Here is a 15,950-nt window from a genome sequence, read left to right as displayed (position 1 = left end):
GAGAGGAAGCCATAAAAAAAGAGTATAACCTTTAAGGGTTTTCATTTATTTGGTTTGGTTTTGTTTTGAAACAAGTACTCACTAAGTAGCTCTGGTTATCTTGAATATGGCTATGTAGGAACTAGGCCAGACTTCTTTTTCTTTTTTCGTTTTTTGGTTTTTCGAGACAGGGTTTCTCTGTGTAGCCCTAGCTGGCCTTGAACTCAGAAATCCACCTGCCTCTGCCTCCCAAGTGCTGGGATTGAAGGCATGTGCCACCACTGCCTGTCTAGGCCAGACTTCTTACAATCCTCCTTTATTTGTCTGTTGCCTCCCAAGTGACTGAACTACAATGGTATATCACCATACCTAGCAACATCCTATTTTTAGGAAAAAAAAAAAAATCAGTAAAGGTTTACACTGTTGTAAGACTATATACAAATTCAAAGGTAAACAAGACTTATTTTGGACAAATGATATATATGTTAGGATATATGTAGCAAACAAATACAGTGAGAAAGGAAAAGTAGACAAATAGGTTCATGCTTCCAATCAAAAGCTCTGGGTTACGAATTTATTGTGATATATCAGACTATAAGAACTTTCAGACAGCTCTGAAGATATATAGCCCTGAAATTATGCCTTCTGTAACTAAGTACAACAAAAGGAAACAGTTTTAAAGCTGCAAGGATTACTGGATAGGAGTAGAGCCCCAGGGTATGGCTAGAAAGAAAACAAACACCAGCAGCAATACACTGTTTTTAGTTCGGTTAGAGAGGTGAAAAGGATTAGTGGTTCAATGAGACTAACTTGATTTGAAAGAGGGTCTCACCTCACTATGTAACCCTGGCTGGCCTGGAACTTGCTATGTACTAAGAATGGACTCAAACTCACAGAAATACACCTGCCTCTGCCTCCCAAGTGTTGGGATAAAAGGCAAGTAAGTGCTACTAACCCAGTCCAAGACTACATTTTTCAAAACATACATAAGACTTTAAAAGTAAAACAAACACTAGCCATGCTTGATGGCATATGCCTGTAATTCCAACATTTGGAAGGCTGAGCAGGAGGACTGGAAGCTCAAGGCCAGTATTCTATATTCAGTAAGACTGCATTTTAAAAAAGAATAGGAGCTAGGCTTGAGCTGAGTAGGAAAATGCTGGAGAAGCTGTTTGAATGTCTCTGAAACTGCGGTACTACCAAAACAAAAACAACAACAACAACAAAAACAATCAAAAACCAAACGAACATCTAGTTACCTTCATTCCTAGATGCAGAAGCATTCTGAAATTTTCCTCTCCATCCTTTGATCTTGGTAAAGTCATTGGTCTTCCCCGTCCTAGAAACAAAAGGAAACCCAGCATCTATAAAAGAAAAAGCAAAAGAAATGACCAAAGTTCTAGCCAGCCAATATGTCAAATTACTCTTTCTCTACTACGAATACACCTATGTATTAATTCTATGTCAAGAATTGAAAGATTTACTCTCTAAATATCCTAAATTGGAAAATAAAAGTAATGTTTTAAAATTTATACTACAAATAACCTAAACTTTAAAGAAGACAAATAATATTAACTTATACAAATGCTATCTACATACTCACCAGGTGAGGCAGGATTGGTTCCTGTAACATTCCATAGGGGGAAGCTGGTAGCTGGAGCCAAAGGCAATTGTACTCCCAAGTATTTAAGATCAATGCTCATTGTTGGATCCACTGAATTCAGTTTTAAGCCCACTACAAGAAAAAAAGACCACAACTCATATCATCTCTCTTCTTTCTTCTTCTTTTTTTTTTTTTTAAAAAAAAGCTCAGTTATTAAAAAAAAAAAAAATGGCAAAAAACAAAAATTGTTCAGTAATCCCCAACAGCTTCATTTAAATTCTTATGTTATGGTATTACATATTACCTGTCCCTGAAGAATGAGGGCAAAATACTAAAGCAGTACAGAAATAAATTCTGTCAATAAGCTAAGCTAAGGTGGAATAGGAGCAAAATCCTCTCAAGCAAATAATGAAGAGAAAAGTATGCCTTGCCAATTGCTTCATCAAAATCTTGATTACAACCTTATGAGAACCTAACCAAAGGACACAATTAAGCCATGCTCAGACTGCAAATACGTAGAAAATATAAAATACAAATATATTTTGTTTTAGCTTACCAAATTTGTAATAATTCTTTAGGCAGCATAAATAAATAAAGCAAAATCCAAATTTTTTATTATTTAGCCCAAGGTTCAGAAGCCTGCTAGGGTTTCTAATAAAAATTTGCCACAGATGGAGTTTCTGACCTGATTATAGTCACTAATTCTCTAATTCTCTAATTACTTATAAATTTAGAGACAATATTTTGGGAAAATATTTCACTGAATTAAAGGGTGGGTGGACAAAGAGTATATAGAGTAATACTGTAATAGGTTACCACTAAAAACAAAAAGGCCATATATTAAAGTAGGCATGAAAGTACTGGAGAAGTCAAGAGGTCTTTCACTGAATCTAGAACATCCCAATTTGGCTAAACTGACTAGATAGCAAGAACCAGGGATCCTCTTTTTTTCCAAGCACAGAGACGGCAGGCATCAGCTTCAAGAAAAGTATGTGTATCCTTAAATATGTTATTTAAGAAATAAAAGTAGTGCCCAATTCCCAAAGGGAAAAAAAAAATCTCATAAATGTAGCCAGAGTTTTAAAAGATGCAAAATGTTCCCATTTTGAAGAGAAAACACTGCTTTTTACTGTGATACATATTTTGTATGCAAACTACTATAAAGACCTACATGTGTTTTTAAAATTGAAAAGAACTTTAGGTGCTGAAATGAAATCAAGAATGGAAGGGAAAGAGAAAACAAAGGGAGAAATAAGCAAAAAGAGGTAGGAAAGAAAAGGGGAAGACCAAATGTACAAAAGACAAATTGGCTTGTCCACATTTTGAAACTAGTACCTTCTTGAAGAGCAGGATGTATGACCTGTTTATGCCTCAAAGACTTCAAATCTTCTATTAATTCCTTTTCCAACTGGGAAATTCTTGTTCTGCAACCTACTCACAAAACAGTGATGAAATAAGATAATGTACATCAGAGAGAATAAATATTCCACACTTCACCACAACAGCAAATACACCTGAAAATATAGTTATCTGAATTTATACCTGGATCATTTGTGGTTGTGGTCTGAAGACTAGAAGGTTCTTCTGTTGTCCCATCAACTGCATGAATATCAAGAGCCTCCTATATATTAAAAATAAAACCCAGTTATGTTGCTTCTAAGATTTTTAAAGGAAATTCAATTTAAAAAAAAAAAAAAAGGATGACAATGACAAGTGGCTGGAGGGAGTGCTCAAAAGCTACAGTGCATGCTGTGTAATCATGAGAAGCTCATTTATCAAGAGTATCCATGTAAAAGCTGGGTACAGTGTCACTTTTCTATAACTCCTGGTGGTGTTTAGGATGAAGGAAGAGACTCTCTGAAGCCCACTGGTTAGCCTAAGCAATCACTGAGCTCCAGGTTTAGTGAAGATACCCTGCCTCAAAGAATAAGACTGAGAAAACAAAAGAAGGTTCCAACCTCTAGCCTCTACACACACTCATAATAGGTATACACACTGATGTCCAAGGATATGCATACATTCGTCACTCATATAAAGAATATTTTAAAATTAATAATAAAGGACTAAGAGTATGAAATACCATGTTTTAGCATTTGTTCCAAATTCATAGAACAGTAGTAATTTTTCTCATACTTTTTGGGGTTTCTTGTCTTTTTGTTTTGTTTTGTTGGCACTGTTTCACATAACCCAGGCTGGCCTCATTTCCTGATCATGCAGTCTCTCTCCACCTCCTAAGTGCTACACTTGCAGGCATGTATCACCACATCCAATATAATGTGCATTTTATTATTTCTATAGTATTAGTATTCAATTACTTTAATCATCAGAGTCTAAATAAGAAAGGTAGTCTAGTGGTAAAAGACTTGCCTTATTATAAGACCCTGGGTTTGATCTCTAGTGCTGTTCTCCCCATTCCTGCTACAAACACAGGGGTGGGGGTGCAAATAGGGGGTCAAAGAGGGAAGATGAAGAGGAAAAAAGAGGAGAAAGAAGAAAGGGAGGAAGAGGAGAAACACCACCACCACCAGGAAAAGACAAAAGCAAAAGCCAAACTGATCTCAGTGGTACACACCTGTTATCTCAGCACTTGGCAAGCTGAAGCAGGAGAATTCAAAGTTTAAGGCCATCCTGGGCATATAGTGAGAATATCTCAAAAGACAAACACCCTAAACATGAACAGAATCTTATACTCAACCAATATTAAACTATATTTACACATAATCTGCATGCTCACATCTCAGAGCCTACGTAAAGAAGCTTTCTGAGTAGCAGAGAAAAAGACACATCCAACATCTACAGTCAATTTAGAAAAGTTAGATTCCAAAAAAAAAAAAAAAAAAAAAAGGTTGCTAGTACTTAGCTGGGCATGGTGGCATATGCCTTTAGCCCAGCTCTTAGAAGAAACAGCAGATGGATCCTTGAGTTCAACAGAGCACACATAGCTAGGGCTATGTAAAGAGACCTTATCTCAAAATAAAAATATGCTAGTATATTGGTTCTCCAATACTCTATTATTATTTATTACTAACCAGGAGAGATAAAGTTATCAGAAAAAAAATTCAGTGAACTTTTTGTGTATTGTTAAGCTTTGGAGACTGCAACAATGAAAATTTCAAGTTCAATTTTCTTATTTCTTTTTCTTTTTTCTTTATTTAAATTTTATTTCTTCAATGTATGAATGCTCTGCTGCATATATATATATATATATATATATATATATCTGCCTGCCTGAAGAGAACATGAGATCCCCCTACAAATGGTTGTGAGCCACCATGTGGTTGCTGGAAACTGAACTCATGACCTCTGAAAGAGCAGCCAGTGCTCTCAAGCACTGAGCTATCTCACCAGTCCTCAAGTTCAATTTTCCAACACTGATGTTATAGCTCATAAGTGGCTTCAACTCTAGTAGCTCCAGGGCAACCTGACACCTCTGGCCTCCACAGGCACTTGCACTCACATACACAGACACATGTATATAAATCTTTTTTAATCAGATAAACATACTGAACAAATTAGAGTGAGATCTACACAAAGGTACATTTTTAAAGTTTATTTCAAAGTAAGTATCTTAAGAAGTGATTACTGTTAACTAAACCAAATGTTTAACACTCACTCAATATCCCCAAACATACTCTCAAATAGATACATTAATAAAAGTAGATCCTAAATTTTAAGCAAATTTACAATTTAAAACTGATTAGCAGACCTTAAAAAGAAAGTTGATCATTGGAATCATACCTTTGATTCAAAGGAAACAAAGAGCACACCATCCACATCTTCTAGATCAGGCTTCACATCAGGAAAGGTACTTCCAGGGCCTACAGGAATATTCTTGGCAGCAGCTAAAGATTTCCCTGTGTTTTTAGGTGGTCGCCCTGCCTTAGAGAGTCTCAACTTTCTTGGCCTTCCTCTTTTCCCAGGAGTATTTGGAGAGGCACTCTGACTAGCAGTCACAGTCTTTGAGGGTATTGCCATTTTAAGCATCGGTGTTCGCTTTTTGCCCAAGTCCTCTTTTCCTGAAAATGAGTCTCCGGTTGATCCTTTTGAACTGTCATGTATTCTTTCCGTGCTACTGTTGTCAAATATGTCAGGGTATTTCCAATTAGGATCTTTAAGTAAAGTATATTTTTGTACAATTCTGAGATCTGATGATGACTGTTTTCTGAGACTATTTTCTGAATCCTTGCTTAGGCAAAAGCCAGTCCCATCAGAATTTTCAATATACGCAGGCAAATATTCTAATTCTGCCAACATAGATTTATCTTTTCGAGATGTGGAGAGCATATTATCAGGCAATTCAGAAATTTTGACTGTGCTTTTCGTAACAGCACAGGGCTCCAGGTAAACTACTGGCATCTTCCCAGCATCTAATTTAAACATCTTAGCTTTAGCAACACCTGGGCTATTTGGTAGCCATTTATAAGACGGATGGTCAGCTTCCAAAATATCAACTTTATTGTGCCTCTTTAGTTGTTTCTCTAGTATAGGATCATCATCGCTGTTTGAATATACATCTGTTTCCTCATCTGTCTCTTCTTGTTTCACTGTAATCCCTTCTGGGCATTCACCAAGTTCATAATCATAATCATCTAGAGGCTCCTCTTTAATGACGACATTAAAGTTTCCATTCGGGTTTAATGGTGAGGAAATCTGGGAATCATCTTCAAAACTGTTCACAATACGACTAGAGAGGTAGAAGAAGATAAAAAGTACAGAACTATCCATAAACAAGACTCAGGAAAGGAAAAAAAGTTCTTAAAACCAATATATTCATCAGATCTCATGAGTCATTACTTAAAAATTGTAACTTAACAAAGTGCTCAAAAGTAAATTATCAACATCACATGTTTATCAATGTTTCATACAGAAAAATACAATTCAAGAGCAAAGTTTCAGGGCTGGGAATGTAGTTCAACTGGTAAACTGCTTTCCTAGAACAAATTTAATTTAATCTCCATCACTACATAAACTAACTCCACTTATATAAATAAAACATGGGAAAAGAATATAGTTTCCCCTTATAATTAAATCAAAATGCAGAGTACCTTATAAAATGTGTTTGCCGTTAGATATTGATCACATATACAGAACTCCATACTAAAAGTCAGCTAAAACCAACCAAAAATCAAATTCTTAGAAATTCATGCATCATCAAATACCAATAAGAGGGAAAAAATGTCTATTATAGCTGGGCAGTGGTGGTGCACGCCTTCAATTCCAGCACAAAGAGATAGGTCTCTGAGTTCAAGGCCAGCCTGATTTGCATGCAGAGTTCCAGGTCAGCCATGGCTACAAAAATAAAAACAAAAACAACCTGTCTCTAGAAACCAAAAAAAAAAAAAACAAGCAGTCTATCATAACTAGGAATTACAATAAATCAATATGCTTTCAAATTGCTAGTTCTTTTCTGTATTTCAGATAAAATACCTAATACAAAACTTAACATCTTAACCAGTTCATTATAGTAGCCTTCTCAGCATACTTACCTTACCACCAAAACATTTTCAATTTTTCAAATTAAAAAAACTTACTTTCAAGGAATAATTTTGTGTGGCTCAGTAGTAGAATGCCTGCCCAATAAGTGTAAGGTCCTAGGTTCAATTCCAGCACCCTTCTTTCCCCCAAAAAAGACATGTTTTCAATGTGAAGAATTTGCCCCCCCAGCTATGGCACTGGTGGGGGTGATAATATCGCATGTCTTTTACCCCAGCACTCAGAGGCAGACGGACCTGAGGTGAGGCTTGGCAGGTCTTCATAAAAAGCTCCATGCCAGCCCGGGCTACATAGTGAGACTCTGAAGGGAGGGGGAAAGATTTTGCCACAAACTTCCAAAATAAAAAGGCTAGGTTACAACTGGGGATGCTCCTTAGTTTGTAAAGTACTTGCCCAGCATCTACAAAGCCCAAGATCAATCCTCAGTACCACATAAATCAAACATACGGGTCATCTCAGCACATACAAAGTGAAGACAAAGAGGACAAGAAATTTAAGGTCAGGCCTTTGAGTTGGCTCAGTGGTAAAGGTACTTGAGGTTAAAATCTGACAGCTTGAATGGATCTGATTCCTGAGATCAGAAAAAATAACTCCCATTAGTCCTCAGACCTACACACACACACACACACACACACACACACACACACACACACACACACCAACCAACCAACCAACCAAATAAAATGTGAAAATAAAACAATTTAAAATAGGTTTGTGAAACTAAAAAAGAAAAAGGACAAATCTCCCGTGATGCTTTTCTACATACTATATCATCTAACCTGTGCCTTTTTAGGCTCACTTTAAATAATAATCTACATTAAATTTCATATACTAAGCCACACAAATCCACTTTACTGTCTCAAAAAGAATTCCAACTCTAATATATCTCAATGAAACACTACTTTTTACAAAACTTGCTAACTTAATATACATTGTCTTTATAAAATCCAAATATATCAAACATGCACAACTATGTGAACAAAGTTACTTGCTCCTGCAGAACTTAGTCAAACATCCTTCAGTGAGTAACTTTCCACTCTGATTGTAATGTAGATGATAGCAGCTGAGGAAGAACCTAGACTTCAGGTTCTCTTGCCTCTACCTCCCTAATGATAGGTTAATTACAGGCCTTCATCACCAGTCCTGGTTTTGTGCAGCACTGAGGGTGGGATCCAAGGTTCTGTGCCTGCTAGTAGAGCATGGTGCCCACTGATTTACTTTAAAAAGGCAGATTTTATGGCATGTGAACATCTTAAAACATTAAAAAAAATCTATTACATGTATGTGTATATTTACATGTATTACAGAACAACTGGTGGAAGTCAGTCTTGTCCTTTCAAGATGTGGGGCTCTGGGGATCAAATTCAAATTAAGTGTCAGACTTAGCATCACGTGCCTCCATCATCTTGGGCCAACCAGCATGCTAAGTATTCTATTCTTGTTTCATTTGAGACAGAGTCTTACTATGTATTGCTGGCTGGCCTGAAACCTTTTATGTAGACCAGACTAGCTTAGAACTCAGAGAGAGATCTGCCCGCCTTTGCCTCCAGAGCACTAGAATTAAAGGTGTGTGTCCTCACACTGGTCATCTTAAACTTTCTATAGTTTAAAACACACACACACACACACACACACACAAAATCAACTAGGTTTGGTGGTTCATACTTGTAATCCTAGCACTCAAGATGCCCAGGCAAGGGGATTGTTCCAAGTTTTAGGCCATCCTGGGCTAGCCTGGACTGTCTCAAAAAACAGAAAAAGAAGAAGAGGAAAGAAAAGGACGTTAGATTTAACAATTCATCAAGAAGGTTAAACACCTGTGAATATAAAATATAAATATAAATATATGCACTTATTGTCTACCCAATTTCATAAAATCAACTTATATATAGAAACAAATATAGCCCAGATACAATAATGATGAGGAAAAACTCAAGTACTGTAGTCTCACTAGTAAATGTAATCTAAACAAAACAATTAGCCGGGCGGTGGTGGCGCACCCCTTTAATCCCAGCACTTGGGAGGCAGAGGCAGGCGGATTTCTGAGTTCAAGGCCAACCTGGTCTACAGAATGAGTTCCAGGACAGCCAGGACTACACAGAGAAACACGGTCTCGAAAAAAAAACAAAAACAATTAGGGAACTTCAGTTAAACTACCACAGAGAAATGAATTTAACACAAATATATGGATATTCTACCTAATAGCTCAGAAATACACATGAAGCTTTCTTAAAAGATCACATTTTAGAGCATACACATATCTTAACATTTTTTAAATTTCTCATATTTTTCCATATCAAACAAAGTAAAACTAAGCAGCAATATCAAAGGAATCTACAGAAACTATTCAATTATTCAAATACCAGGAGAATGAGCAATACAAGTTTCAGTGATCAGGAAAGTCACTAAAGAAAGAAACAAAATAAAACAAACAAAACAAAGGAAACCTTTTAAATTCACAGAATCAAATAAAAATGAAAACACACCTTATCAAAATCTTTGGGATACAATAAAGGAAGTTCTAAGAAGAAAGTCTATTGTTACAATAATAATTCAAACAGGACATAATGGTGCATGCCTTTAATTCCAACAGAGTCAGGTGGATCTCTGTGAGTTCTAGCCACCCTAATCCACATAGTCAGTTCCAGGAGAGTTAGTGCTATGCAGAGAGAGACCCCTGTCATAAAACAAAATAGAATTCAATAAGGACAGGTTTCAAGGTCTTAAAAAATAACAAGATAGCCGGGCGGTGGTGGCGCATGCTTTTAGTCCCAGCACTTGGGAGACAGAGGCAGGTGGATTTCTGAGTTCGAGGCCAGCCTGGTCTACAGAGTGAGTTCCAGGACAGCCAGGGTTATACAGAGAAACCTTGTCTCGAAAAACCAAAAAAAAAGAAAGAAAGAAAAAAGAAAAAAAAATAACAAGACAAACCCCCAAATCAGTAAGTGAAAAGAAATAATAAAGATTAGGGGAGCAATTAATGATATGGACATGAAAAGAATTTAAAAAAAAAAAATCAATAAATCCTTTGCCTACTAACCATAAAAATTCAAACCAATAAAATTAAAGACCACAAAAAGGAACAAAATAAAGAAATAGCCTAAAACAGCAGGGGCTATAGCTCTTTCTTTGGTAAAGCACTTAACCTGGTACTACCCAACCAAAAGAAAAAAAACCTATAGAGTAAGAGAAAATCAATATCAAAAGGAAGAAATGGAAAGGAGACTGAGAAAGGAGAACAGTTTGAGTCCAGGAATTCAAAACCAGCCCGAATAGGAGTTGATCCCAGATTTTTTAAAAAACAGGGTAGGGATGGTAGGGGAATTTGAGCAGAAAGATGACTAAGTAGTTAAAAGCACCAGCTACCCTTATAGAGGAGCCATGCTTGATTCCTAGCCACCTACATTCCAGCTCAGAACCTCTAACTCCAGTTCAAATGTTCTCTTCTGGCCTCTGTGGGTACCAGGCATGCATGTGGTATACAAACAACAGACATATATACAAGCAAAACACCCATACACATAAAATACTTTTTAATTAAAATAAATTAATCAGAGACTTTTTTTTTTTTGGTTTTGGTTTTTCGAGACAGGGTTTCTCTGTGTGGTCTTGGCTGTCCTGGAACTCACTCTGTAGATCAGGCTGGCCTCGAACTCAGAAATCCACCTGCCTCTGCCTCCCAAGTGCTAGGATTAAAGGCGTGCGCCACCACTGCCCAGCATCACAGACAATTTTTAAAAGAGAACGAAATAAGTGCATACAAACTGGCAGATGCCTTTAAATCTCAATACTCAGAGACAGAGAAAGGAAAATCTCTGGAAGTTTGAGGTAAGCCTACTTACTACTGTATACAACAAGTTCCAGAACAGCCAGGACTACAAAGTAAGATCTGATCTTAAACAAACAGAGTAACAGAACAAAATTCTGTAATTATAGGATAGATTTTAGCCTATTTTTCTCAGTGAGAGTCTACTAGAGGATATATACCTTAGTGTTTGCATGCATACCAAGAATGTGGAAGGACCTAAATTCAATCCCCAGTACTACCATCATCACCCTCTGCCATAAAAATCAGTGAGGCAGGTGTGGTGATGTGAACCTTTAATCCTAGCATTTGAGAGACTGAAGCAGGTAGATTATATCTATGGGTTCCAGGCCGGCCAATACATAACAAAAATACAAACGAAAGCCCTGTAAAATTATTAAGAGTTAAGCATAGCAGTGCAACACCTATAATCACAACTCTTGACACACAGAAGCAAAGGAACCAGATCAGAAGCCCCAAGCCAACCTCTACTGAGCTAACAAAACTCTATCTCAATAAAAACAGGTCAGATATGCATGCTTTTAATCCCAGTCAGGTGGACCTACTGAATTCTAAGCTAGGACTACACAGTAAGACCGTCTTTAAAAAACAAAAACAGGGGCTGCAGAAATGGCTCATCATCAGTTAGGAGCACTGGCTTCTCTATAGGACCCAGGTTCAATTCCCAGCACCCACATGGTAACTGTTTGTAACTCCAGATTCGGGCGATCCATGGCACCAAGCATATACATGGTACACACACACAGAGGAAGGCAAAACACCCATACACATAAAATAAATGTTTTTTTTTAAAAACAGAAAGAAAAAGGAATGTGTGCAGGTGTACTTATATATAAAGAATCTGGTCTTTAAAGTTTATGGCACAGAATTCTTAAATATTTGAAATTTTCTGATAAAGTATTTTCTTAAAGTATTTCATGAACATACTGCTCACACTTAAGAAAGAGAATAGAATTAATTATGCTAGAGTTGATGTCATAGTCCCCCCGACCCCAACACACACACACACACACACACACACACACACACACACACACACAGGCACATAGCTTCAATGTCAGCAAGGCTACCGAAAAGATGAACACTGGTTAGAGAATCAGCACTCCTGAGTCAGCTCAGCCTCTGGGAAGAGCAAAGGCAACAGGAGATCTGGTAGAATATTTCCTGAGTTCTGTGAATGAGTTTAGCAAGTTAAGTGATTCTAAGGGAGACTGGAATCTCCTGATTACCATCAAAAAAGGTGGCCTGGGGCCAGTTTCTGAAATAGGGGCAATCTTTTTTTATAGGCTCAAACCTATAGGCCTAACACTAAAAGTTGTTTTAAAAAAAAAAAAAACTATATCATACATGGTTGAAACAAGATGTACTAAGGCCCTTTGTCCTCAATTTTGCTTTCTTCAATTTCAGTTGCCTGGTGGTTAGCCAAGGTACAAAAATAAGTAAATTAAGTTTAAAATTATAATTATATTTTGTTAATACTGTTAATATCTTACTGTGATAGTTAACATGTACACAGAGAAAAGACATGAAGCTAATTTAGCACCATCTGTAGTTTCATGAATCCTCTAGGTCTTGAATTTATCCTCTAGAATAGTGAGACACTGTCTTGAAAGGGGGAGGGGGCTGCGCAACAGGAATTACAAACTAGTTTGGAGCCAACAATGACTATTTTTAGAAAAAGGCCCTACAACAATGGAGGACTATGTAATAGGACCATAGTCTGGCAGTTGGAACTATAAAGCTCTATTAATTAAAACAATGTAGTTTTGACCTTAAAGGTACACAAACAACAGAAGAAATCAGCGACCAAGAAAAGACTCCCTCACATATAATCTCCTGAGTGGCTGCAAGTCCTCACAATCATCAAAACAATAAAAAACTGAAATCATAATGCTCCCACCTTTAACAGTTCTACACAACATAAGATGGGAAGCTAGACCTAACGCAACTAGGCAAGGGAGCAGAGAGATGGGGAAAGAGCGAGTGAGAGGGAGAGTGAAGAGGAGAGAGGAAGTGAGAGAGAGAACACTTAAAAACACTTAAGGAAAAGGTCTCATTTCTTTCAGGCTAACCTCAAATTTGATATATAAGTAAAAATGGCCTTAAACTTCTAATCTTTTTTCCTTCCTTCCCTTCTCAAGTGCTGGGTTACAAACATGCTATCGTGAGCAGTTTTTACATGGTATTGGAAATCAATCTATCACATGGCCCATCTCAATCTTTTTACCTCTAAGAACAGAAAACTATTACCCAACCAGAGAGGTAATCAGTGGGTAAAGGTGCAGAATCTGATGTTCCAGAGCCACATGAACATCAATTCTCTAAAGTTGTCCTTTGACGTATACACATGCAAACATACTAAATAAATGTAAATTAAAAAAAAAAAATTATGACTTACCTTTCAGAAATCTCATGTTTCAACTGAGGAACTTCATGTGTCGAATCAGTATTCATAAATCCAACAAAGTCTTGTTTTACATTATGGGGAGGCTTCTCTAAGCCTAGGCTTGATGTTTCATGACCCCTTAACACAGGATCAAAATCACCTGAATGTATCTCTGACCCCTCACCATCTGTAAGACGAACACGATGACCAGGAGAACTAGAAACACTATTCCCTTCTTGATCAGAGCTATTCCTCTGTTTTCCATCTCTCTGAGGCTTACTGCTCAAGCCATCATCCCGAAAGCCTTTTGCAAATGGATTGTAATCTATTTTCAACTGAGTAATCTGAATGTTTTGATAAGCTGTTACTGCAAAGAATTCAGTCTGGGGGAAAGTAAAAGTATGAACACCAGGGCCATTTAACTGTATCACTTCTGTAGCTTTTTCTGCTGGCACCAAATGAAGCCTTGGCAGATAACGATGCATAGAGTGCAAGATAATATGTCCTTCCTGGTCCAGTGTATTGTTGGTAAGTTTGAGTTTATAGAAAGATACTGGCTGATGCATCCAATAATGACCTGTAGAAGGAGATTCTGGATGAATGAAAACTCTCCCCAAAATATGAGGTTCAGCCTTCCCACTGGGTTCCCACCAACGACCATTCCACTTATACCGATGACTATCCACAGGAGATATGTCCATTACAAGAATATACTTTAAATTTGAATCTAAGCCTGTTATCCAATATCGACAATAAGGAAACATGCGTCTTCCCTGTTTGGTCAGAATCATCTCTGTGCTTCGATTATGGAACTCATTCCACATACTATTGTTATCAAGGGTAACAGTGATTTTTCCCACAGTACAATCAGCTGGAAGGCAAATTTTCTCTTTAGATTTTCCTGGTGATGACTCCCTACTCAACAAAGCACGGGCATCTCGATTAGTAACCAGAATTCCTTGATCAGTTTTGCCATTTCCTGGCTGCTTTAGGATGACAAAGAAGGTAGGTGCTGCTCCTGTCACTGTCCCTCCATCTTGATTGGCCAATATGATTTGCTGTTTCTCTTCCATGATTCCAGTAAGAAATTCAGTAGTAAGAAAACTGTAGTCAATACATAGTTACAAATACTTTCTCGTCCTAAAAAACAAACAAAAAACAGAACAAAAAACCTTTAGTCAACTCAGAATTTTTCTAACAAAAATACAACTGCTAGGGCTAGAACTGTAACTCATCTGGTAAAGATCTGCCTAGAACACATAAAGCCTTGGGTCCAACTTCCAGCCCTGCATATACCAGGAGCAGTGTCATAGACCTGTTCTCTAAGCACTTGGAGATGGAGAAAGAGCACAAGTTCCAAGTCAGTCAGTGGTATAGCCACAGATGAACTTGCTCCAGTAAATAATCACCTACACATGCTCATGCAAGCATCCTCCTTAAACTCAGTAGAGGCCAGGGAGATAGCTCAGCAGTTCAGGCAAACCAGCTGATCCGAGTTCAATTCCTGAACCTTACGAAAAAGTGAATAAAGAGAACTAATTTTAAAAACCTCTCCTTTGACCTCAATGTTCATTAGGTGACATGCAGACCCAAACAAGCACATACTAAAAATTTATCTAAAACCTTTAAACTCAGTGAGACACACACACACACACACAAAGAACATTAATATTAATATATTGAGAAAATAGGTTTCGACTGGAGCGGTAGAGAAAATAGGGTGAGAAGTAGAGATGAAAATTACTAAAATCCATGCAATCTGATGCAAGATACAAGTATGAAATTGTCAAAAAAATAAATTAAGAAGTTTAAGGGAATTCAAGATCACCCTGGGATACATGAGAACCTGTCACAAAAAAAGAAAAATAACTGATCATGTTATCCAAAAACACTCCTAATTCTCTTAAGACACAGTTTATAGCCTTCCTTCGATTACTGTAAGGGTATTTGTTCTGAAATCCCTAATCATTCTTTTAAAGATTTATTTATTTATTATATGTAAGTACACTGTAGCTGTCTTCAGACACTCCAGAAGAGGGCATCAGATCTCATTATGGACAGTTGTGAGCCACCATGTGGTTGCTAGGATTTGAACTCAGGACCTTCAGAAGAGCAGTCAGTGTTCTTAACCACTGAGCCATCTCTCCAGCCCTAATCAAAGAGCAGGAGTAGGGAGATGGTTTCTCAAGACAAAATCATAGCCTCATTATGTAGATCAAGCTAGCCTCAACCTTATAGCAATCTTCCTGTGTCTGACTGTCAAGTACTAAGATTATAGACATGGGTCACTACACCCAATTACTCTAATCATTTCTATCATCTTTAAACTAATTTTAATCTAACTAGCTAAAAGTTATTCTTATTCTATCTCTCAAAAAAATTAGTAACAATCCTACAAATCTTACACAAACTAAATTATTTTAGAAAACTATATAAACTTGGTGAGGTTGTCAAGATATAATCCTACAGATTAGAAGGCTAAGGTAGGAATATTATTTAAAGGTCAAGAACAGTTTAGGCTACACAGTCAGTCAGAGAGGCTCTTGGGTACCAGGGACAAAAATTCCAGTGCTCATATTTAAGTGGTTTATCCACTGAGTCATCTCTCCAGGTTCTGGTGCACTTAAACTACAAATTTTATGTTAAGCAAAGTATAGCTCAAA

At 37.2% G+C, this 15,950-nt stretch overlaps 1 protein-coding gene across 9 annotated transcripts in view; it reads right to left on the bottom strand.

The window, feature by feature from the left end:
• Mga (MAX dimerization protein MGA) overlaps positions 1–15,950 on the bottom strand; it is a 90,917-nt gene that overhangs the window by 45,161 nt on the left and 29,806 nt on the right. For all 9 annotated transcript variants that reach the window (XM_031371545.1, XM_031371544.1, XM_031371543.1 and 6 more), the window contains exons 2-7: positions 13,300–14,427; positions 5,321–6,266; positions 3,125–3,203; positions 2,918–3,013; positions 1,583–1,714; positions 1,239–1,343 (exon numbers count right to left, since the gene is read on the bottom strand). In XM_031371545.1, coding sequence (XP_031227405.1) covers positions 1,239–1,343; positions 1,583–1,714; positions 2,918–3,013; positions 3,125–3,203; positions 5,321–6,266; positions 13,300–14,360 — 2,419 coding nt within the window. In that variant the 5' untranslated portion in view covers positions 14,361–14,427. The remainder of the gene's footprint in view (positions 1–1,238; positions 1,344–1,582; positions 1,715–2,917; positions 3,014–3,124; positions 3,204–5,320; positions 6,267–13,299; positions 14,428–15,950) is intronic.

Source organism: Mastomys coucha, unplaced genomic scaffold (genome assembly GCF_008632895.1).
Source record: "Mastomys coucha isolate ucsf_1 unplaced genomic scaffold, UCSF_Mcou_1 pScaffold15, whole genome shotgun sequence".
In the NCBI taxonomy this organism is placed as follows: domain Eukaryota; kingdom Metazoa; phylum Chordata; class Mammalia; order Rodentia; family Muridae; genus Mastomys; species Mastomys coucha.
Note: the sequence above shows the minus strand (reverse complement) of the source record. Positions and strands in the feature narration are given on the sequence as shown.